This window comes from Melanotaenia boesemani, chromosome 5 (genome assembly GCF_017639745.1).
Source record: "Melanotaenia boesemani isolate fMelBoe1 chromosome 5, fMelBoe1.pri, whole genome shotgun sequence".
NCBI lineage: Eukaryota > Metazoa > Chordata > Actinopteri > Atheriniformes > Melanotaeniidae > Melanotaenia > Melanotaenia boesemani.
Window position 1 is genome coordinate 21,588,922 of NC_055686.1, and position 24,991 is coordinate 21,613,912.

The 24,991-nt window shown below is 39.6% G+C and overlaps 1 protein-coding gene across 3 annotated transcripts in view; it reads left to right on the forward strand.

The window, feature by feature from the left end:
* The first annotated feature begins 501 nt into the window (after positions 1 to 501).
* Positions 502 to 24,991, forward strand: part of arap2 (ArfGAP with RhoGAP domain, ankyrin repeat and PH domain 2) — a 134,675-nt gene continuing 110,185 nt past the window's right edge. Inside the window, exons 1-7 of one of the 3 annotated variants that reach the window (XM_041986600.1) lie at positions 502 to 683; positions 3,356 to 4,215; positions 7,560 to 7,642; positions 12,915 to 12,991; positions 13,316 to 13,380; positions 14,340 to 14,648; positions 17,231 to 17,300. In XM_041986600.1, the coding sequence (XP_041842534.1) occupies positions 3,404 to 4,215; positions 7,560 to 7,642; positions 12,915 to 12,991; positions 13,316 to 13,380; positions 14,340 to 14,648; positions 17,231 to 17,300 (1,416 nt within the window). In that variant the 5' untranslated portion in view covers positions 502 to 683; positions 3,356 to 3,403. Of the gene's footprint in view, positions 684 to 768; positions 996 to 1,210; positions 1,301 to 3,355; positions 4,216 to 7,559; positions 7,643 to 12,914; positions 12,992 to 13,315; positions 13,381 to 14,339; positions 14,649 to 17,230; positions 17,301 to 24,991 lie in introns of those variants that run through there. The other 2 variants (XM_041986599.1, XM_041986598.1) reach the window with 2 other exon arrangements.

Genomic DNA, 24,991 nt, shown 5'->3' on the forward strand with positions numbered 1-24,991 from the left:
TATCTGAAGAATGATCAATATGTCAAGCAGAGGCCCGTTTTGAATAATAGATTCAGTGTAATTTTTCCATGTGGTTGAAATGAGCGTGAAATACTTTTGGATTAATTTAGACTCAAACACAGACAAATGTTAATCTAAATTAAGAAAAATATATACTTGTATTACACATGTATTTAATTTATTGTTGCTTATCTTTTCTTTTAAATGAAAGTGACGTAAACATGTTCTAAAAGTTTGTATTTTTGTATTTTCAATTCTCTGTTATTTCGTGACACACCAAAATTAGTAATATTCCAGATGAAGCGAGGACTCATTAAGTTACACCTGCTAATAATGGGTGACATAATCACTTTGAATCATGATTTATTTATTTAGTGCCAATAAACTGAAATGAGAAAAATATTAAGCATACACAATAAGATGAATTGTAAAAAAAAATTGAAAATGAAACAAATCGTGTTCTTCAGCTGCATTCCTGCCTGCGTTTAATGCGTAGCCTGGAGCTGTGGGATCGAGCTGGGACATGCCAGTATTCCCAGGAAAACTTCAAATACCTCCAGTTTTCCTTTCCTCAGTGCACAACACAGTCGCGCGCTTCTTTTTCTCTTTTAACTGTTTCAGTGACACCTCTGCGCCCAGAGACACTGACCACGCACTCCACCAGTTTGACAGCCTGACTGCAGGTAAGCGTCACATCTAAAAACAAACACACACACACACACACACACACACACACACAACACTAGCCTGCATCATTGACTTTTATTAGCAAGTGTGATGCTGGACGGCTCAGCTCGCGCCGCGCCTCGCTCTCGCGTGTTGGGCGTACAGCTTTCTTCTTCTTCTTCTTCTTCTTTTTTTTTTACACGGAAACGGCCGACAGTTTGAAAAGTCATTTAACACTTTTAAAGCTTCGTAACTAAAAGTGGACACCGCGAGGGTGTAAAGGTGTGCGGACTAAATGCCCGAAGTTTATTTCCGTTTTCAACCCGCAGGTAAGCGTCTACAAACAAGTATGAGTCTACAAGTGCTGCGGTTTCTTTTCAGCTGAAGTTGAACAAAGTGGGCGCGAGACCAATAATAAAACATATTCATTTCTTAAAAACTCAACCATACCACACATTGCTAATTTTAACATGAAGTAAAACTGCGACTTTAACCTTTTACTCATATTTCTGTTATACCCTTTATGCCATATATAAACACTGAGCTCAGCCACACGTGCGCCTGTTGCTGCTGAATGCCTTGAATGAAAACACGTTATCACTCCTGTCCCAACAGCCGTGCTCATCTTGAGAAGGTAAAGGTACTTTTAATTCAACTTTAAATTAATTTAATCGGCAAATATGTTGGGAAAAATACTTTAAAGTACGCAGTGTTTGTGTATAGGTTTATTTATTGTGACGCATGAACAGGTTTTTCTTTCTCAAACCAGGAAGGAGGCACAAATTGAACTTTGTTCATAAGGATGCACACATTTATGAGGGAGCTAGTGATAGTGCAGGCATGGGCGTGCAAGCTGTGACTCACTGTTTGTGCTGTGCTACCATACCTGTGGCACCAACACTCACCCACACCTCTCTTGTACTTTAGCCACATTTTGTTTAAGCTGGAAAACTACATATGCATGTAAAGCAAAAACTAAATAAAAAAAAAAAAGTGTAATAAACCGTTTGGGTTTTTTTAAGTTGTGTATTTACGTTGTGTGGCTGTGTTGCCCCATCTGTACATGTGGTGTGTGCAAACTGCTTAGCTGGTCGAGTTCTCTCTATTTTTTTTTCTTTTCTTTTTTTTCCTTTTGCTCTCTGCTATTGATCTGTGGTTTTGCACGCTTGCCAGTAGCCTCAGATCAAAACTCCTATATCCAGTTTTTAATAATGTTTGCTGAATGTGTGTGCTTTATAGCATGTGGTTTATGATGGTGTGCAGTTGTGTAAGTGCTTGGAGGCAGAGGTTTGGTGTATGCTTCATCTGGCTGTCAGCCAATACACATCCCTGTCTGTTAATGCTGCAACCCTCAGCTGGGCTGTTCTGATAGACAGTATAGATTTCTTTTATGGGGATTTATTCAGTCATGTGTAGCACACTTTGTGCCTGCACTCTCAGTTTTAGAGAGGACAGAGAGAGATTAAAAGATGCAAGGGCCGTGATTAAAATATCTTCATTCTATGAGATGTACTTGTATGGGTAATAAACTGATGCCAAACGTATTTATTTAAAAGCAGAAGTAACTTCTTAGGGCCTTTGAGTGTAGCAGACTTGCAACCCAAAAGAGAAGTGGACCTGTTTTGAGGTTGGTATGTATGCATCTTCCTGTAATTCTCAAGTTAGGTGCAAATGTGAGAGATAAACCATGAAAGAGGACTTCTGCAACTCATTTCATCATATTTAGAAGAGATGCCAGTTTGAAAGCACAAGGAAACAACCTGCTATAATGCAGTTTAGTTCTTGGTGGTGAACCAAGACATAAAATCCTTGATTTTAAACATTCCCGTGGTAAGCACTCCAGAAATATATTTTCATAGACTTTAAATTTTAGAAGTTGCAATGGTGGCTGCTGTGTCCTCAAGGCCGTTGCTCTTTCCTGCTTCATCTAGGTGTTGCAAATGTAGCTGTAGAGATTCATCTGTAGCACATGCATCATTCTCTTTTAAGTTCCTATAACAGATATAAGGGGCTGGGTGGCTTGTTTCCTTCACTGCAAGAAGCATAAAAGTATTCTAGTGGCACTCTGTATGTTCAAAATTAGCAAGCCTAATCTCAAACCTGTATCTTTAGAGATCCTCTGCAAGCATAAAAACGCTAAATCCACATAATGGCAATGATGTGTGGTTGAACAGAATGATGTTGCACCAACTTCCTGGAGTCCAAAAACACAACTTGTACACTAAGGGTTTGTTTTAAGGGCAATAAAAAAAGATGATATATGTGTTTGTGTCGCTTCATATTTCCCACACAAACAGTAAAGTGTATTGATCGTCTCGTCTAATGTAACTGTTGGCAAGAAAGGGAAATGACTGAATTTCCAAAAATGTTGAACTGTTACTTTAAAGTAGGTCACTCTCCCACAGCCAGAGTAGATTAATGCCATCACTACTGATATTTACAGGAAAAGCTCAGCCCTTTAATTTCACTTGAGAAAACATCTCTCCAGAGTCAAATCAATGTTTGTTTTGTATAACTGTGGTTTACTTAAAAATGCACATTACTGGCTAAATGACTCCTGACTTCCTGTTTCTAAGTTTAACTGTATTTTATGGTACAGTGGTGATGTCATGTGGTTAGATTTAATTTTGTGTGATGGCTCAAATATTCCATTACCCATTTTTTATCGTTATTTTCTTTGTGCCCACAGTGTGAACCCAGGCTTTCATGCTCCAAGAAGAAGAACCAACAGAGCACCATGTTGGAGCCTCTAGATCCAAGCCTGGAAATTACAGAGTGGCTGTCCACCCTCCACTTGTCCCAGTATATCTCCCTTTTCCAGCATGGAGGTTATCAAGCCTTGGATGAGTGCATGGACCTCACAGATGAGCGCCTCCTGGAGCTTAAAGTGCTGCCAACAGGTCACCGAAGACGTATCCTTCGGAGCTTGGAGGTACTGAAGCAGCAGAGTGGAGAAGAAGACACAGACGAGCAGGATGGTCTAGAGAGCAAGAAGGGTCAAAAGAAACCGGTGCCATACCCAAGACGTGTCTTCCTGAAGGATAGAAAGAGGGGGATGTCATGTCAACTCCAATCAAAGGAGAATAGGGAGTATGACTTTGAAGGAAGTCAGACTTTGCCTGCTAGAGCAGGACTGGGAACTGACCCTGGGAACTTTCCAGACACTCGACACCTCACACCACCTCAGCCGATGAGGCGTAACCCCAATAACATAGTGAAATCTGTGTTGGCACAAACCTGTGTGTCCTCCCCCGTGCACTCCAGCAGCAGCAGCAGCAACGACTCCCTTTCCACCCCAGAAATGCCCTCAGATTTGGAAGAGCCCCTACATTATAACACAGACTCTGTGTCCTCTGCTGCTGAAGTCCCTCTCCCAGCGCTAACTGATGACAACGGGGGATTTCATTGTGAAATGGTTGACAACTTAATTTATGAAACACAGTCCTCTTTTAAGGGTCTTGAAGGTCCACAGCTTTCTCGCTCCTATCGATTGAGGCATCGGCCTGTTCCTGAAATCCCCGATCAGACCATTATCCCACCTCAGGACAGGTATTACTGTTAAGATACATTTATAGTTTGGTATTTTGGTAAATATGTTATTTAATGTCTTTTTGAAAGTTTTCTGCAAAGATTCATTGACAAATCATATGGATTTTATCAACACAGCAAGCTTTACGTAGTAAGACTATGACTTTGTCTGAAATTTCTCAGTGTCAGTGAGTGAATGTTTGCTGTATAAAATATCCAATGTAATGGCAATAGTAATTATTAAAATAATAGCAAAAAGTGTGTATATATATATATATATATATATATACACACACACACACACACACACATATTTGGACTTTAACATGTTAATTATGATTAATTACAAAAAAGGTAATTAATTGTATCATAAGGAACTAGTGCATTAAAAATAATCACCGCGTTTAATCAGTTTAAATTCTGATCAGTGTGAAACGTTTGTCAGTGCACTAGTTCCTGATGCACAGAATACACTAGTACACATGTTAGAGCTCTGCTAAAATCTTACTGTCTTTTGCACTATATTTGGCAAGTTTTCAGACTCCTCTAGCAACGCTATTACAAATAAGCGCCTAGCAACAAGTCTAACAAATTTTCTAGTGTTATTGGAGACTTGGAGACTGATGTGAAAGCATGTATAGTTTACTCAGTGAGCCGCGGTGCTGCAACAGGCACCTATCCCGTCCAAAAGAACAAGCAAGAGGCTTGGTCCTTAGGCAGCAGTCCCTGCTGCAGCAGGAGATGTTTGCCTTTGCACCATGACCTGACCAAAAGTGAAACGTACAAAGTTGCCACTGGCTACACACCGCTTTACGTTGTTGAAATAGGACAGCCTACCTAGCCAACAAGAATTTCCCGTAGCAACAATATAGGACGTTGAATCACTTAAACCTCTGAAATTACTGTTTGCATATCATAGGACACTTCAGCGAATGTTAACACCGACACACACCTTGAATTATCGTGCTTGTCAGATCAAAATCGAAATTTAAAATGGATGTAAATAAGTAGGTTTGACTGAAATTATACAAAAATGAAGCTCTTAAAGCTCTGCTATAGAGATGCACCAATGTTCTATTTGAGTTTCTGATCCAATTCCAATATGTGGAACCTTCGATATCAGCCGATAATATACCGATATCAGCCGATAATATACCGATATCAGCCGTTAATATCTGATACCGAATCAGTTTAAGCAAACATTGGGATTATGGTCATTGTTGTTATTGTGTGAGGTTTCATTACGTTGTAGTAGACCACACCTCATTTCCTAATAAGAGGACAACTGATAAAGTAAATAAATCCAGTTTAAATATTTTCCAAAATAATTTATAAGAAAAAAAACTTCTAAAGTAAATTAAAGACAACGACTACAGCTGCTACATAATCTAAATACAACAAAGGTAGTTAAAATTTAGCAGTAACAACTGCTTTTTTTTTTAGTATTTAAGGTCTAAGAGAATATATTGAAAAGTGTGCAGGATGTATGTGAATAATCTGGGAACACTAGAAGGTCTAACAGTGTTACAGGTTGTGGTCTGTAGAATTGACTCAGAGAGCTCGTTTCTGCTGAAGGACTTCTGCTCATGTTGATCATAGATCGTAGAAATGACTGTTCATGAATGTCTTCATGATGCCGATTAGCAACTTTTAGTTCAGTTCGAAGTTCCTACAAAAGAGGAATGTGGTGGTTTAGAATGTTTAAAATGCTCCACAGATTTATGTGCATTAGTGAAAGCATCGCTAGCTCTGCTCTGTGAAATTATCCCACCATGCTCAACAAGCTCCAGTGTATGAGCAAAACAACGTTTTCCTTCCCTGCCTTCATGTTAGTTGCATTGTCATGCAGGATTAAAGAATTTTTGCTAGCAGACTTTTCCAGAATGTTCCCTTCAGTTTTTGTCTTCTGGAAGTTTACTGCTCTGCTGGAATGCTAAAGGAGTGTCTGCGGCACTTTTTTTCTCTTCCCTTCTTAACTATTTTACCCCAGAAACCTGGAAACCTTGGCTGTACACATATTTCAAGCTGCGTCTTGCTTTTTATGTTTCCAGACTAAAATATATCCAAACTAGAAGCACTCAGGGAACATAGACCTCTGCCAGGTCATTGCATTTATTTTTTATTTTTTTGCCAATAATTGTGGGCTGCACTACGCCCAAAATCTATTCATGTGTTCCTTATTCCATTTGTGAAATTTCTTCAAAATTTTATCAAAATCCGTCCATAACTTTTGCAGTTATGTTGCTAACAGACAGATCGATAAATCCAATGCTGAAAACATGAAAACATAACCAGAGGCAATAATAACAAGCTAAAGTAACAAAAGCAGCTCATTCCTCATCAGACTTGTCAGTGCAGTAACTCTGCGTCTGAACTAGAAACTAAACTAAATCATATACTTATTTATATATATATGAATTCTAATGGAATAGAAAGTCTAATGAAAGCTTTCTCCCAATATCCAATTGGTGAATGACGTCGCTATCAGGAGCTGATACTCTGCTAGCATACCTAGTTCATCTGTTAACTGAATCACTCAAACAGGCTAAGACACTCTATATGTGCTTCTAATTTCAATTTCTTAATTAAATAGTCAAGTGTAAGTGTGTATTAATTAATATATTTTTCTGCCTCGGCTATACTTGCACATATGCTGAACTCTAATAAAAGTTAGAAGTGATAGTTTCTTGGACAGTTTGTCTTGCAGTCCACTGCAGGTTTGTGCAACTTCTGCTTGCCCTTACCTGGTACAAATTAATGACTCGGTAACAGATTGGCTTAATTTAAATCAGGTGTTTTGAAGCAGGGAAACAACCTGCATGGCGGTGGCCCTCAAGGAAAGGGTTTGACAATAATCAGATTTCTCTTCTATGTATGTAGTGAGACAAAGAAACAGAGAAGGACTGGATGTGACTGCGTGGATCTGACGTGTGCATTAACAGTAAAGAGGCTGATTCAATGTGTGTGTCTGTGTGTGTGTTTGGATGAAAAGAAAGGGCCACTTGCTGTAAATTGCAACTGATGGTTTACCAGGAAATGTTTTAGTTGAGGGCAGCCCTGCTAACGAAATGACAAAGTGAAAAACATAAGGAGGAAATGGATTTTCTCGCTGCCTTCACTTTAAGTTCACTAAAATTTTCTGCCTCTACTCTCAGATTTACATCTAATCCAAGCCTCCAATTTCATTTTCAGTTCTGCAATTCACATAAATTAACAGCATTTATTTTACACATTGTTGAACCTCTGAGCTGTGAAACTAACTTTCAGGTTTTGACAACCTACTTCTTTACGTTTGGAAGGTGTTGCTCATTTTTCCCACGTGCTGCAGCCGTGCTTCTAATCCACTGACTTTGCTTCCTCCTCAGGAGTGCACCACCAGCACAAACAACCAGCCCTGAACACCTAGCTGGCTCAGAGGGTCCCACAGGTGCAAACCGCATACAGAAAGGTATACACAGTCTTTTTGCTTCATCCGCTTTATCTCTGCCATGAATATTTCATACAGCTGTAGAGTCAGCGGTGCTGTTGTTTGCCCGGATGAAAGCGGGGAGAGGAGATGAGGGGTAGTGCGCTGTTGTGGTGGGGGTGTTCGGAAGCTGTGTCATGGGAAAAGCCGGCACCCTTGTTTCAAGCATTCTTCTCACAGGGAATATGCTCTCTCACATCTTGTCCCTCAGGGAGACCCTATGTATTCTTGTCGCGCAGCTCTCCAAAAGTTTTTTAGAAGTTGTTTAACTTTGCTAACAACACACATGTTGTACAACCAGTGCAAATGTGTTTTTGAATTTATTTGGCTTATTATGCCTCCCTATCTGAGGTAGCTGTACTTTCTTAGGATTAGACAATGCTTTTCTGACAACACCTGTCCCTTAACATCACAAACATGTGAGTCTTTGGTACAATATTTTCTGACCCTACCATCCCATGGCACAACCGATTTACCCAGTCTCATCCCTCCACATTCCTCCTTGTCCTCTTCTTTCCTGCAGGTTGCCTTTACTGCACTGTTATAGTCTCTTGGCAGACCTTGTTTTCCCAACTTTTTTTTTTTTCTCTATCTGAAACAAGACAAACAGTGAGAGTGGATTGAAAGGAAAGACAGTAAGGTGGGTTGGGAGGACCGAGGAAGAGATGGATGCAAAACAGGCTGAGAGAGACTAAGGAAGAAGCCAAGGAGGTCCCAGTGCAGGGACATGGGGAGCTCGAGTCTTGACTAGCAAGCTAAAATTCCCTTCACACTAAAGCCTAGCAAGGCGGTTTTTGACATATGATTTTACAAAAGCGTTTTTGAAGCATTTATTCCAAGATGAGACTGTGTACACACAAAAAAAAAAGAAAAAAAAAAGCTGTGTTGTTTCACAGAACGATTGTTGTCTTCAATTGAAACTTGCTAGTGGAAGCTGGCAGAATTTTAATTTGAACACCTTGTCTCTTCCTTTCAAAAATGGCTTTTTTTCCCTCCACGTGTAAAATCTCATTGAGAGAACATTTCTTCAGTATCCCTGCAGCAGCACGTAAACCTTTTGATATAGTGACACACATGCATAATCCCGAATGACTGACTGTATATTCACTGCTCTGTTGAAGCAGTTCTTTCTGAAAATACTTTAAATTTAAATTGGGTTTTTTATGATTGGGCGTTACCATGGTGCACACATAACAGAATGTTATCTATTACATAACCTTTAATGTATGTAAAAGGAAGCCTTTGTGTTCAGATGCCTGTATTAATTTTGAATGATTCTTCAGAGCAGTGATCACCAACCCTCCTCAAAGCGGACTATCCTGCAGGCATTAGATGTTTCCCTGCTGCAACATACCCGATTCACTTTAAATGGATCTCTTACAAGCTATGCACAGGTCTGCTATTCACCCATTAATTTGAGTCAGGTGTGTTGCAGCAGGGAAACATTAAAAGTCTGTAGGACAGTGGGCCTTGAGGACCATTTGTGGATATTGGATCAGTTTTTTTAAAAGTTCAGATAGACAGGAAACTGAGCACATTATCAAGAGACTGATGGATCCAGCTTATTTTAACTTTATTATTTATAAACTACATCACAGATGCAACCTGATTGGCTCAGAGTACAGGGCCTGACAGGTGTCTTCACATGAGGGACCTGGCAAGTCAGGTTGGCAGTCAGATGTTTGCATTTCTGTAAAAAAGGAATTATTATACAGAGTATAAATGTCTTAAATATATGATTAGGGCAGATTTTTTTTTATTGCTTAATCTATTGATTATAATATTTTTTTTAGCCAGTTAATCCAGCTGTCCGTTTCTAATCTGATTTTCTTTTTAGGTTATTAAACCTGGGGTTTACCAGTAAATAGTAAACATACCCCTTAATAATTTTAAAACCATTTACTTTAACAGGATCTCCATAACATATCCATAACAGCCAACCAGTGATCAGATATAACAAACTGTAATAAGTGCTTATTTTTCTATCTCTTTGTTTTAAAGTGGGAGAGTCTCACAATGTCATTTGTAAGATTTTAGTAACACTGTTTATAAGGTTTCTTTTTTTAAGTCTTACAGTCTTTTAAGTTAAAGTCTCCCCATTTTGGAAGATTTTGCCCAAGCTTTTTCAAGTGAAATTTCATTTTCTGCTCACCCGGAAGTGGAAGCCAGTATTATTGGTGTTGTATGTAAACGGCAGGTTGCTACGCAAATCCCTAAATTATGTTTTCAGTCAGTGACAATTCATTACAGCCTTTTATCTTATATAATTATCAGTATAATAAAAACATATGTCCTGTATCAGTAATGAATGTCTGGCATATGGAACCCACAACACTACAGTAACACTGGCTAAAAAAAAAAATTAGAAAGTGACAGTTATTGTTCTCGACTACCCGAGCCAAAATGGCAGCCTTGATAGTGGAGTGCAGTGTCCATATAGGAATCCATGCTCATGTATCAGTAGCTTTAATTTGGAACAAGCACTTTCTCTTATGTTAGCGTGTTAGCATGCTGCCTCATCTTAACTCACCACAACATATCATATCCTCATTTGCATGCAATCGATTCTTCTATTTGTGTCTTAATCCCTCCCTCAAGAGATAGATGCAGAGTATGCCAGGGCAGGCACGTGGAGAGAGGAAGTGAGGTAAGAGGCATTAAAGAAAAGGAAATTGACATGAAGACCAGTTCTTCTGTATAGAAAGTAGAGACTATTTAATTAACTAGACAACAAACTGCCAGCCAAACTGTACTAGACAGACAGTATCTATAACAGTGTAGTATTCCTTTCCACTGAAACACTGAAACTAAACAGTTACCAAATAGGGATGAGCATTTTAGGTGATTTTTGAAGTCGACTAGTCAGGCCTTTCAAAATCAATAAGCCTAATGTTTAGTGAATGAAAATTGTAAAACAGGTATGAAATATTATTTATATATTGTGTGTTCCATAAACAAGTAGGCTCTAGAGTTATTTATTGTTCAGCAGGTAGATGAAAAGGTGGGTCAGGGAGACGTCAGGATCGAACCTGCATTTGCTTCATCTATATAGCGGCTGCTATGCTACGTGAGCTTAACACCATGCCCAAAGGAGCAAAACCAGTTCTTTTCCTTGTCTGGCCACCTGTTTTTTTGCTCCTGATGCAACATTTCTGAGGGTTTAGTAACCGTGCTGCTCTGGTCTGTTGCCTCCACTATCAGTGAAAACTCCAAAGGAATCAGCTGGTAAACTTTCCTGCTTCCACACAGAGGTCTGTAGGTGGAGGTGGGGTGATTACTCCTGAATGAAGCTGCAGCTAGCTTCAGGGTTAGCTTCCTTCACTTTACCCAGCAGTGGTGAAGCAGACATGGGACTCTGCTGGAACTAACTAATTGACTCAACCCTCACGTGCCCTCCACGTCCTGCCACTCCTCCCTTCTAGCTTGAGGATTCTTAAAGGGCCATGATGCTCTTTTAACACAGCGCTGTAAACACCACCATGTCTCTGCGCAATGAGACATAACTCCTCCAAACAAAAGTCAACTTTAAAAAAAAGCTGTCGACTTTGTGCGCCATTTCAATTAATCAAATAGTCGATTGGTCGTGGACATCCCTTCTACCAAGTTAATATAGTGTCTGACACGGCTGCCTTATCTAACTAATAGTGTACTTTTTTGCCCAAAATGTCGTTTTGTAATGTAGTGCATCCATAATGCATTCACCTCAAGCTGGCCCTATTGTCTTTATACATATTGTATACTTTTAAACATATCTGGTAGACCTTCCCTTTGACAACCTCTGCTTGATGACTGGCTAATGCTACAAGTATCTCATTAAATTGTAGATTTGTTTTTACACTGATATGTCAAAAAACCTAGTAGTTACTTTTCGAGGTTTAAATTGCATCTTAATTATATAATTTAGTGTGTTGATCATTGCTTTATTATTTAAAAGAAATTGGGAAAAATTTTTTTTTTTTTTCAATTTTAGTTTTAAATAATTTTTTTTTGTAAATTCAGGGAACAAGAAGGGTTTGGTGACTGATATGAATGCACATCATAGCAGTTTTACATCCTCCGTATTTAAAATGTGTCTCAAAAACAAGTAATAACTAATAACAAAGAGACATGCACTGATTTAAAAAGACAACACTACATTCAGAACAAATCTCCTCACAAACTTTGAGCTGAGGACTGTATCGAAGTCACTGCCCCGGCTGCAGCTTGACAGTCTGTTCAGGAGCAGATAAAGTAGCATCTGAGAGAAACAAAGGCAGATGCCAGAGACGAAACCATTGAGGGAAGAGCGGAGGGAGTCGAACAGGAATAGAGTACTGTGGCGTCCAGCAGCCCTCAGGGAGACTTGTGAAGGGCCTGAAGGTCAGCTGATAGACGATGATTGATGGTCAATATCTGCCCACCAAGCCTGTCTGTGGAGAGGGCCGGCGTGTCGGAGTGCATTCTATCATCAAGTGCACCGACCTCCTCGTAAAGCTTACCAAACCCAGCACATGCCCTTTATGCCCTTCCCTAATGGCCAGCATTGTTTGGAGGTGTGTATGTGTGTGTGTAAGGTTTTTAAAAGTCGTAAATTCCCATCTGAAACGCTGAGAGTGTGAGTCTGCTCATTTGGCTATCCATCCTTTTATGTCTGTGTTTGTCTAGAGGCATCTTTAAGTGTCTGAGGGTGTTTCGATCTTTTGTACAGTCTGAGCGTGAATTTCCCTGCACCAGTGTCTGTGTGTCTGGCCCTGTGGCGGCATCTTCAGGCCCTCACAATCCTCAGGAGAGGGGAGTGTCATTTTTCACAGTGACAGGCAGTGGCCCACGCAGGGTGGCCCCAGGCCTCCAGACTAATAGTGTCTGGCTAGAGCCTCTCTTCTTCTCCTTCATCTTTGCCTCCACACACCACAGTTTCTGCAGGAACAAAGACGAAGTAACGGTCCAGGCAGCGACTCCGTCTGTTTGAAACGGGCTGAGGAAGATCACACTCCCATTAGTGCATGGAAGAGGGGGCCAAGGCTGAGAGATAGGCATACTAAAGCAAGATTTAATTAGTTTGTGCTTGCATGGATCAAGAGCCAACACATTTATTCAGATCAATGAGTTGGTTTAATGAAAGAGCACTATAACATCTAAGCGATTTGGAATTTAACTGGAACAATCCTGTTAAGCTGCTTACTTTCAAGCACCACGTTCAGGCCTTCATGCTGTGTTTTTCAAGTTTCAGCTGTTTGACAAAACCACCATTGTGTTGTTTCTGTGTCCTTTTTAGCTCCACTTCAAAGAACCTTGACACCTATTGCTCCCTATGGAGAAACATTCCTGTACAACAGCCCTGAAACTGCTCTGGTAAGACAACGCTCACACACACAGCCACTCGTGGGCAGTGACAAGCAGCCTACCAAAGAGGAGCTGACATTTCTCACATCTTCAGCACTATCTTTGCTGTTTTTGTCAGAGTTATACAAGACTTGCTCTCAGTGTTAATTATGTCAGCGTGGACACATAGCAAAGTGGAAAGTGTGCTTGTTTCAGTTTGCTCCCTGAGGTTAATTAAAATGTCACCTAGCCACTAAAGTTAACGTAGTTTAGTGCACCTATGTGATAATGGTGTCTGGGTAAAAGATGGACACTCTGTTTTCATTTGATGCTAATCTCTTTTGTGCTCTGTAGGACCGAGATACTAAAGAAGGGTTGCAGAAGGGGTTTAAGGCCAAGATAAAACAGAAGAAACAGAGGTATTGTATTTTGATGCAATGTGCTTTTTTAGATCTAAAAATATAAAACACAAATGTATGTGATATGCTGATGACAGTATGTTTAAAACTTTACAACAGAACATATACCACAGTTCTCAAAAAAGCATCACAAGCTATTAAGATAAGGGATTCAGGGTTAATGGGAGTGCTAATTATTTCCTGCTTCTAATTTGTAATTGTAGGGCAGGGCTACTCACTTTGGTCCTACGAGGGTGGCAATCCAGCAGGCTTTCAATGTGTCCCTGCTCCAACACACCTGACTCAAATTAATGAGTCTTTGTGCAGAATCTGATAGACTGTTAGATTCATTCAGTTTGATTCAGGTGTGTTGAAGCAGGAATTCATGAAAACCTGCTGGATTGCAGCCCTCGAAGGAGCAAACTGGGTAGCCCTGTTGTAGGGCCTCTTAAAAACAGAGCAGTTTGACGTTTTAGGAAATATGACTATTGGCCCTGCTGACATTTAGATATAAAGATCAATACCACTCTTCGTGTTTGGATCTGGCTCCATAATTAGCTTTCAAAGAGGTGATCAGCTTACATTAGCTTTACAGAGCTAAACACTGCATGTCTCTTACAAATTTAAAATCTACCCTTAGAAAACTAAATATTATGTGATTTTTACAGGATGGACACTTTTATGACAGCAGCTAGAGACACTGAATTATAAGTGTGATGAATTTTAGATAACTGGTTAATTAACAAATATTGGTCTGTTTATTTTGTATAAAGCAGAGGGTTTTTGATTATTAGTTATGTGCACAGAGCTATGCTAGCTCATCCCACTGTTTCCAGTGTTTATGCTAAGCTAAAGTTCTGAATTCATGCATTAGAAATGAATGAGGTCTGTCTAAATTTGAGTTCTGTTCTAATTTATAAATATGCAAACCGTAATTTTACAATATACCACAGTTTTTAATGCCATTTATTTCTATGCAGAAACAAATCAAAGGAGAAAGAGTGTCCACCAGCACCTACTGTCCCAGATCCCTACAGAAATGAGTACTCAACAGTGGATGAGTGTACCAGTTTGCCACCCCGGGCCTGTTTGGACCAAGGTCTGGCTGTGACCCCTGACAACAGATCCATGATCATGGCGGAGTGTGACCTCTACTCAGAGCCTGCAGATGCTCTAGGAGCCGTCACCACAAATGCACTGCCTGATATTTCGCCGTATGCATGCTTTTACGGAGCTCCCAAACACCAAGTGCTCAAAGTGGGCTGGTTGGACAAGCTGTCGCCTCAAGGGTGAGTTAGACTACCACATTATCTTTCTTTTTTCTTTTACTTGATGTTATTACTACTGTGTGATTCACTTTGTAACATTTGTTTAGAAAAGTGCTATATAAATTTATTATTATTTCCCAGGTTTTGTGTGCAAGATTTTAAGTAGATGAGCCTTAAAAAATAACAGCTCTCAAAAGCAAATGTATGGATTGAAACTGCACCAGTCAGCATCCTATACTGGCAGCCTGCAGTGTGGAAATGACTGCTATGGGCTGCTATGTACCACAGAGCCCTTGAGAAGTCTTTTATTGATCTTACTGGTTGAAGTTAGCTCATCATAATTGCAGATTAACAAGTTAATCACTAAGTATTTTATCAAAATTCCCACCATTTTCCAGATAGCTTTATCTCTTTGTTTGGTTTTGCATGCAATCAATTCTTGTTTTGGTTTTGTATGCCGAAGTTTGTGGTGTGTTTAGTCATGATGTTGCTTAGATAAACTGTGACAGATGCACAGAAGTGACCACTGGCCCCAATTAAAATGACATAAAGCACATCATATCAGAGCTGGGACATTTGGTTTTACATTGTGTAATCTGTTTTCATGATTGGTAAACTGACATTTTGTTGCAGATGTTGAACCACTGCTCACCAAGTCTGGATTAATTGTGTGCACCCTTCCCTTATCGTGTAATGAGGATTGACAGTCATTCTGATAAATAGCAGTCTTCCATCACTGTCAAGACACTGTGTGTGCCTGTTAGTTCGTTAGTCATGCTCTTGTACTTCTTGCATGCAAATGTTTGAGACAATGTTATAAACATTAATATGGTCGACAGGATCTTTGCCACCTCATATTTTATAATGTATACACTAGCTATAAGCTAAGTATTCATACCATTTGATAAACTGTATGGTCTACTTTGGTCTGGTTCGAATCTAAGCACTGGCCACTATTGTGCAGATTGTCACCCTTAAAATACTAATTATATCTGAAATGTACATTGGCCAGGAAGTGCAGAACAATATTACATCTTGTGATATACAATTACATCATAGAAATAGTTTACATTTACAAAAGTACAATGCTGAAACCCTTTTACCAAGGGCTAAACAACTTTACATTTCAGAAAAAAAACAACTGTACAAAACAAACACTTTTACTATCCTTGATGCAAACCTGCATGTGGAACTGCAAAGCACTTTTGCAAAGTTCTGAAACTCTTACCAACGACAAAGTAACATTACATTGATGTGAAATACTTTTACAAATTCAGGAAACGCAATTACAAAGGTATGACCTGACTAGTGTTACACCAAAATCTGTGACCCATCAGAATCTGTGACTGCAAGAATCCGGACTTTGGACTCTTCTAACATAATGTGACCCTCACATAGCCAGGAACACAGACTTTACCATTTCTGACAGCGATCAGAATGTGTGACTTTACCTGCATTGTAATGAACTCAGACGTCAATAGAAGTGTTTTCAAGACTTCTAAGACCTACATGCGGGAACGTACGCTATCGCCTCAGTGGTCACAGATTCTGATGGGTCACGGGTATTGGTATAACACCGGGCATGTCATATCTTTGTAATTGTGTTTCAAGACTTTTTAAAGTGTTTCATGTCAGTGTAAAGTTGCTTTGTCATTGGTAAGTGTTTCAGGAATGTATTCAGAACTTTGTTAAAGTGTTTGTTTGCATCAAGGATTGTAAAAGTGTTTTATGTTTTGTACAGTGTTTTTTCTGAAATGTAAAGCTGTTTTGCCCATGGTAAAAGTGTACTTTTGTTTTGTAAATGTAAACATGGCTTCTATGATGCAAATGTGTATCATGCAAATGTAGAAGTGTTTCACTCGATAATATTGTTTTGCATTTCCCTGCCACCGTAGAAATGAGCAATAAAGTCAACACTATACGTATTTAGCCACTGCTTGCTTTAAAAAAAAAAACCAAAAAAAAAAACAACTTTTTAACAAACCCATTTAGTTTTGCAATTTCCCCTGCTTTTCTGTATATCTTCTGTCTTTTATGGATCTTTAAATCTGCAAAATGATACCAGAAACAGATGGCTGAAGCCAGTTTGTGTATCATGCATAACTCTACCAAATGGTAAGGGGAAGAAAATAAGAGTTAACCTTGTAGTACTGAGTTGCACAACATTGTATATTTTCTTTTACTTTGTTTGACTTCTTTTTCTTTCCAGAGTCTGTGGGTGCTACATGTATCACTTTAACTAGAAGTCAGAGCTATCAATCATTTCCTTCCTTTTTTATAGTCTCCTTCACCGCTAGATTTGCATGGGGTTGGCAAACTGCCCTGGGGCTGTTGAATATTCAAACTGAATACAGCCATTTATTTTGATTATGATAATTGACAGCTGTTGATACGACACTTGACATTAATGAATCTGTGGCACTCATGATGAAATATGAGTACCTGCCTAGAGCAGATTACTGCTTTGCTGTCTTCACATTGTAGGACTTTGCTTTTACTTTTCATAACACAACGGCTTATCCTTCTCAAAACTGGCTTAGTTTGATCGACTTTGGCTGTGCGTCACATGAATTTTCACTTCACCTTTTCACCTTTTTCTTCAGAAACTGTGTTTTTCAAAGGAGGTGGGTGAGGTTTGATGGCGAGAGTCTGGCATACTACAACAATGACAAGGTAGGTGTGAGGAAAAATGCCCACAAATAAAATGCTAATAGTGGTTTTTATTGGAAATATTGACATTACTTCCTTGTCTCTGAGGTAAGCGCCTGCATGGTCACACTCAGTGTTCTTTTTTTTTTCTCTGTCAGAGAAATCTATACCTTTTTTTCCCTCTTCTCATTGTCATGATCATCATCAGCTTGGCACAGTTAGGAACAGGGGCAAGGACGGAGCAACGAGCGTGACGGGCCAGCTTTCTCTGCGCCCGCCCAGCCATAGAGCAAAGTACATTGATGTTGGCACCTGACCAGATCCCTAGCAAAAGAACGACAGGGAGAGAAAGTTAGGGTGAGGGAAGACTCTCATCTCTTATTGCCTCCCTCAGCATTTCTACCTCCCAGTGCACCTCTTCATTCTCCCTTTGTGTGACAGTCGAGTTTGAATTTGGCTTAGCATTGCCTGCCTCATCATGAGAGGAGGAGAGCGATGAGTCGAAGTGGAGTGAGGGTACAGGAGCTGGAAAAAAACAAGCTGCAGAAGATGCAGGCATAGATGCAGACAAGATAGTCTTACTTCCTATTTTTTAGCCCGGAAAGCCTTTTTGCATTCAAGGCTTTAATTTAGCTGCAAATTAAAAATGGAGAGGCAGTTGTTTGATGCTCGAAATCAACAAAGTAACATTACCAATTCTTTATTTTTATGCATTGAGTGTCTTTGCACTGTCCTTTTTAAAGTGACTGAATGCATGAATCCTTTATTTACAAGTGATTCTCAAGTCTGACATAATGTGCTCGACTTGTGTGTTCTCACTAATGACTGTTTGCTGTGTTTTGCTGCTAAAGACAACACATTTGTTTGCCTGTGTGTGTTTGTGGGTGTGAGCTGTGACCTCATACCCCCTCTCCTAGGGCCAGCTTGTTTTCACTGCAGCAGCATTGCACAACATCACAATCAATGATGTGGGACTTGTCTGATGCCTGCTCGTTAATCACTTGCTAATTATAGCCCTCCATGCTCTCTCACTCTTTCTGCCTCTCTTTCGTTTTCCTCATTTTCTGTTTCCATTACATTTGTTGCTTTACTTATCAGGACATGCTCTGGCGACTGCAGGCCGGTATCGGCAGGCAGGCCAGCGAGTCAGTGCTTTGACACTGTCGGCTATGTAGTACAGTGGAAGATGAAAGTTTGCTTTCATGTGTGTGCGTGTGTGTGAGCAAACAGGGATTGTTGTTCAGACTTTTTAAAGACTTCCAAAGTCCTGCCAATGTGACTTTGCCCTATGAGACAGCAGAATGCTTCATCATGTTTTGGGTGAATGGAAAGGTTGAGCAGAATCTTTGTCATCCCGGCTTTGTGCGGCAAGCTGAGGCCCTGCACCCCCTGCTTGCCTTCTTATACCACCTCCACAGGGTGAGCGTGGGGGTTGAAAAAGATTACAAGAATATCTTTCAGTGTTTTAGTGTTTCAGAAATGGAAGTATAAATATGTAACTGTTTCCCTCAAAGTGCAGACTGCAGAAACTGCTTTACTGTTCTCACAGTACATACCTTTTTACATCTCGTACTATTGCCATGTTGGCATAAGGCTTCAAAATCATCCTCATCTCTCCCCATCTTAGAGTTGCACTGATTATCTTATAATTATTCTAGTTTGGAAATCTGTCTGAGACTGAAGGAAATTACTGACATTTCCAAAAACACTACTTGTGTGAATATGCTTCACATCTGTCTTATTGAACTTGAAATCTAAAAGCTGGAGCTTGTAGCAAGCTATGTTCCTAAGGTTGCTCAAAATGTTGGAGTTTCTCGCTGCTGGTATAGTACCAAAACACTGGATTATAAGAGAAGAAATTAAGCCAAATTAAACTAAAATGTCTGTCTCTAGGAAAATAATCTGTAAGCTAATACATGCTAGCTATTTCTGTTTGCTAGCTCTAGCATTAAAGTTAGATACAGACCCCGCCATCATTTTCACTTTACTGCTTTCTTTGAGGACAGTTGGCTGTGTGGATCAGCTTGCACAAAGTTCTGTTTTCTTTTAACTATAATGTCACGTGTAAACACAACTGAAGTGAGCAGTATTGAAAACCTCTTTATCTGTCTTCAGGTGATTTTAAAAGTAAAAGAAATGTAAAAATAATCTTATGCATCAGTCAGTACTTGAATAGACTTTACAACCATACATTTTCTGCATGACATGAGAATATTGGGGCTCATATTTGCAGACTTTCCAGAGATGCAGCTTTTAGAGGCACAGATTGTGTTATGTAGCACGCCAGTATTCTGGTTATCCGGCTTATACTGAAATTGATTATATTTGGAAAGTGGTGTTTACATAGATTATAGAGAAATCTGGTAATTCATGTCTCTATATACATGATAAATACAGGTATCTGTGAGTCTGAGGAGACCACCATTCAAAATTTGGCCTTGTATTCAGTTTCCCACCCTGGCCGGGCTCACTCAGTGTTTTAATAAGAAATCAGCAGGTTTTCTTTTTTCTACATTGAAACTAAAAAAATGCTAAATGTTTTTTATTTTTTTTTGATTGTTTTTTTTTTTAATGGAAATTACAACAAAAATACTCTTTCACTATAATTACATCCATGTAAACACAATAACTTTTAATCTTTGACCTTGTTTCACTTGATGCAAATGTTATACAGCAACAAATCCTAATAAATCTGCCATCATTAATAAGGTTACAGAATCTAAATTGTTCTTGTTGCCACAGAGGTCACACCTCAGAAAAAATTCAGTCTAGTCTTCCTTTAAAATTTGGACCTAATGAGTAAGTTTTCAGTGATAACTTAAGTATATTTATAAAAATATAACAGTTCATCTGTATGGCTTAGATTGAACTAAAAGGAGCAAATTTGTATATCAGTTTTCATACATAAAAGTATTTCTAAGAATTGATCTTCTTAATAGAAAATAAGCATTTATAGAAGTAAACGTGTGCTAAAAGATTCTTAAGTGTTGCCAGATGTTGCACGAATGTTTACTTGAGTGAAACCATACAATGGTCACAAATGTAAAATCAGTTGGGACAAACTTTGTGCTATCTTCAGTAAACTTTGCCTCAGGCTGTCACATGAATTGAAGACTGATTCGGTTATGCGTATCATATTGTTCTGCCTCTACTGTCTGTTCATTAAAACAAAAATGCCTACACACATTCATTCCCATACTTGATCTATTTCGCCAGCTTTCAACACCCAAAGAGCTCTTCTGTAGTTTGCAATCCTCTGGGATCTGTCAGCTCCAGGCAGAACTAATCGCACTTAATCGCAGTCACAGTTTGAAGGTCTCTGGCCGCGGTGATGCCATCATGGGGGTAGCGGAGATGGCGTGGGAGAGTAGCGAGATCCTCAGTCTCACTTCTCCCTCTCTGCAGCATTTTCTCCAATCTGTCTGATCAATCACTCCTTTCGCCTGATTTCGTCAACGCTGGGATTGACTTTGGAGAGAGCGTTGGGTCTGAGATGTAGTCTTCCGGGCCTTTGTGTGGTGTCATGTCTACGTGTGTGTGTTGTGGGGGAAAAACTTTGCTTAAGGCTAGTGAGAAGAGAAAGTAAGTGAAGGGATGAGGGAATGTGGGATAGGGATAAGGGGTGGACAGGAGGCCAAAGGGGAGATGAGGTTTTGGGATTGGGGATCAGTTTGTCAGTCAGTCTGTCCGAGCATGTCTCTGAATCTTGCTGGAAAGCTGTCTTAACAAGTCTGAAAGCTCCTCTACTTACTTATCATCCCCAGTATTTTCCCAAGATGCCTGTGCTGATGCTTTTTGTAGCACCCCAAAGCGATGAGGCTTATTCTGATCACCCCAACTCTGCTAAATAATGGAATATTTGTATTTTCATGGCATCAGACATTGCCAAGTATTAATTTAAGTAGTGATATTTAAATTCACAATAGGTTTGTACAGGTACGGAATCATAGGCGGGCCACAGGGGAATAAATCTGTGAGGGAATTTAAAGGGTAAAAAGGGATAAAAACTATGACATGTTGGAAAGAGGATAAATGAAAAAGGGAGCAAACAAATGCTAATTATTCTAACATTTTCAATTATCTTTGTTTCCCGACTTATTTATTTTATACTGTGCATATTTCTGTTTGTTTTTTTATTGTATTTATATCTCCATATTTGCACTTTTTTACTTATTTGCTTTAATATATTTGTCAGTTTAATTAAACTCAGCTTCATTTGTAACACACAAACCAAAGTCATCTCAAGGCATTTCACAGATATAATTAAATTCTCACCAATTCATTATGATTCAGTTTAATCAAATTTACATGAGTCCAATTTATAGTAATTGTTCATACAAGCTAATTTATAAAAATATAATTTTGTTGCTAAGGAAAAATTAAGCAGCTCCTGTGCTACCACACCCACAAGGTCATTAACTGTTTAAACATGAGATTCTCTGTCATAGGAATAATGATAAATATTACAAGAATCCCTTTAAAACTTCCCATTTAGTTTCTTTTATAGTTAAGCAATGAGTCAGATTACAGCTGTTGTGAATGAGGTCATCATTTGGGAATCCATACAGCTGACTCTGCAACTTTTCTTATGTTGAGTTTTCCTCCTGTCAGCTCTACATTTTGGTTTTATGATCTACAAAATAACTGTTTTGATTCACTTTCACTTCTCTCGCCAGCTTTTGTTTCGTCTCAGCAGGCAGCGAACTCCAGAAAGCCTGCTGTGCTCGTCCCGCCAAGCTCCACCTGTCAGACAAAGTTAGTGACTCGCTGATGCCGCCGGAGAATATAGAGCCAGATATTTTGCCGGGCGTAAAATGACAACAGAAATAAAATGAAAGATGCGTATTGATGGACAGGAATGCAACCCCAAAGGAACGCTGTTGAAGGAATACAGTTTGTCTGCATTAGACAAGCCAGTTTTAGCTGTTTTATGGATTGTTTACATGTCCCCACAGAACAAAAGGGAAGGGGAATCAATGATTCAGCTTTATGTGTAGCTTTAAAAATAACACTGAGGGTTGAGCCAGATTTGTGAGCAGAAAATGGAGATTTAGACTTGGCTCAGACTCGACTGCTGTGACTTTAAACCTTTATGTCCAAATCTCTGATCCTGTCCTGGAGCTGTACAAAATAGAAAATACTCAGACTTTGGGTTTGATCTTTAATTGCAATAGTAATCTGTATTCCCTTCAGACAATTATAAAAGGGGCAAAATCTCAGCTGACAGAATGATTGCTTTCATTTTTAATGGACATTACAATGTAAATGTTTAAATCGGTCTCACTTGGTTGAAACCCTGATGCAGTGTAGTCTAGAGCCATTTTCACAAGGTGTAGTTCTTTCCTTCAGCCAGCTGGTGTCCTCATACATCCACTGCAAATCTGACACTGTGGGGATAACAGAGCTTCTGCGCCGTTCCCGCTACAAAAAAGACCCCCCTCCTCCGCCCTTATTTGTCTTCCTCCCTGTTTTCTCCACATGGCGCCTCCATTATTGTAGGCTTTATCTCCATTGCTCTGCTTTAATTGTTTCTTGAAGTTTTCTATGTTGTTTTTGGAAAGAAAAGGGACAAAGTTATCCATGCAGGATAGGAGGAGAGGCGGTTCCACTCATGTAAAGAGAAGGGACAGCATCCCATGATGCGACAGAGGTTGGCAAATTTTGGGAGGGTAAAATGAGAGATGGTGATATGGGGTGAAGTATGGATCTAGAAGGGAGGCAGTTGTGAGTGGGAGGAGGTCAGAGGGAGGTGAGTCAGGTTTGTGTTGTGAGACAGACAGATAGTTAGGCCTCATTGCTTCCTGGGCAGCCTGTCATATGAGATTAGTCCATAAACATACGAGTAGGCAGCTTCAATGTCGGAATTCTCCATCCACCATTACTTCAACATTGACCCCTTCTTTTCATCTGCCAACTCTCCTGTCAGAGTATTTACAGATGCACAACTCGCAATTAAACAACTCCCTCCTACATGACCCCAAAACTAGAATTAAAACAATTAATTACTGTTAACCCATACTGGGGTATAATTATCAGCACGCAGCCACAGAGATAATTCATCCACACATGCACATCCTTACTTTCTCCTCTCCTCACCTTCCTGTAACTTCTATCTAAATTTAGAGGGAGGAAGAGGGAGATACTGGTGTGAAACTCCCGGAGAGAGAAGCGCACAAGGCTGCCTGTCTGTAATTAGGTTGAGCCACTTCTTGCCATTGTTAACATCCTGCTTTAATATGAGAAGGACCCCTTCCTGACCCTCTTAGGCATCTTCATTTCCACATGATGTCTCTCTTTCCCACAAGCCTCCTTTCTATCCTCCCTCCCCTGCACCTCTTTCATATCACTGTTTTTATCTCTTCCATTGTGTCTGTGTTCTTTCCATTTTCTTTCTTTCACTTTTCTCCTTGGCCTTTTAACACAAACCTAATTTCTTTTTCTTTTTTTTCTATTTCTTGCTTTTTCCATCCATCCATCCATCCCTCCCGCTCTCCCTAAGTGACTGTGCCGACTAGTATATTTTTGGCAGTATGGTCTCTAGAAATAGGCTTTTGTGGACGGCAAGGTCACCGGCTTAATTAAGAATGGCGAGAGGGAGTCAGAAGTTCATCGCCTTTTTCTTCCCCCATTCATCCTCCCTTTGCTCACTTTGTCTTTGCTGGATATGACCACAGGACAGAAGAGCTAACATGCAGCGTTGCACATGGAAGTCAACACAAGTCTTCGTCTTTCGAGCAGGACTGCAGAGAATCGAAATTCAGGTCAAGACGGCTGAAGAGTGATGAAGATAAAAAAAAAAAGATGTTTTTTTTTTTTTCTTACTTTGGAATGATAATGACATTATCAACATGAATAATGCAATGTCTGCTATGACCTTTTTTTCCTTTTTTCCCCTCCATCCAAGTGATTTTCTCCATGCTGCAGAAACGTAATGTTCTTTCACTCTGTTGAAAGAACATTACAATCTGAGATCTTCTCAGATTTTTCCAAATACTTTAAGGGCAACCAAATGCTGTCTGCATTAACTTGTGAATACTGATTTCTCAGCTGCACCATCCTGTCCCTGCTTCTTTAGCTGAGATTATATTAAGGTTTGATTTCTTTCTTTTCTGTCTGCTTTACACTCACAATGACCCAGTACTTTAATTGCCATTATCAAGGGAGATTGTAAAGAGGGTCATGAAGCCTCTGGTGCAACATCCTGATTATTTTGTTGCTTCCAGAAGCGCTACCGGGGGGGAAAAAAGAAAACACAGGGGTAATAAAACAACACACACATAACCAAATCCCACTTTAACCAAGCACTTCCTGTGCATTACTCAAATCCCCAGAACAGTGTGCATATCTGCTTTTATAAATATCTGAGAGGTTTGTATTCAGCCTGTAGATTTGTGTTATGTCTCCGAACACCTAAAGTAACACCTACATGTGTGTTATTCTTGTCTTTGGGCTTCTTTAATGTGGTGCAATTCACTTTTGGAGCCGTTTCCTGGTCCTCTCTTTCAAATCTTCCACATTTTAAGTTTGGAATCTGAGGTGAAACATCACATTGATTCGACTTCGCCTGCTCACTTTAAAGCATGATAGCATGAATTTCCTGCTTGTATTCCAGCAGCAGCACTTTGATTCACATGCTTTATGTCCAAGAGCTCTGTGCCATTTATCAAACTTAATGCTCAAAGAAAACAGGGTAACTGTTTGTGCAAATAAACTTG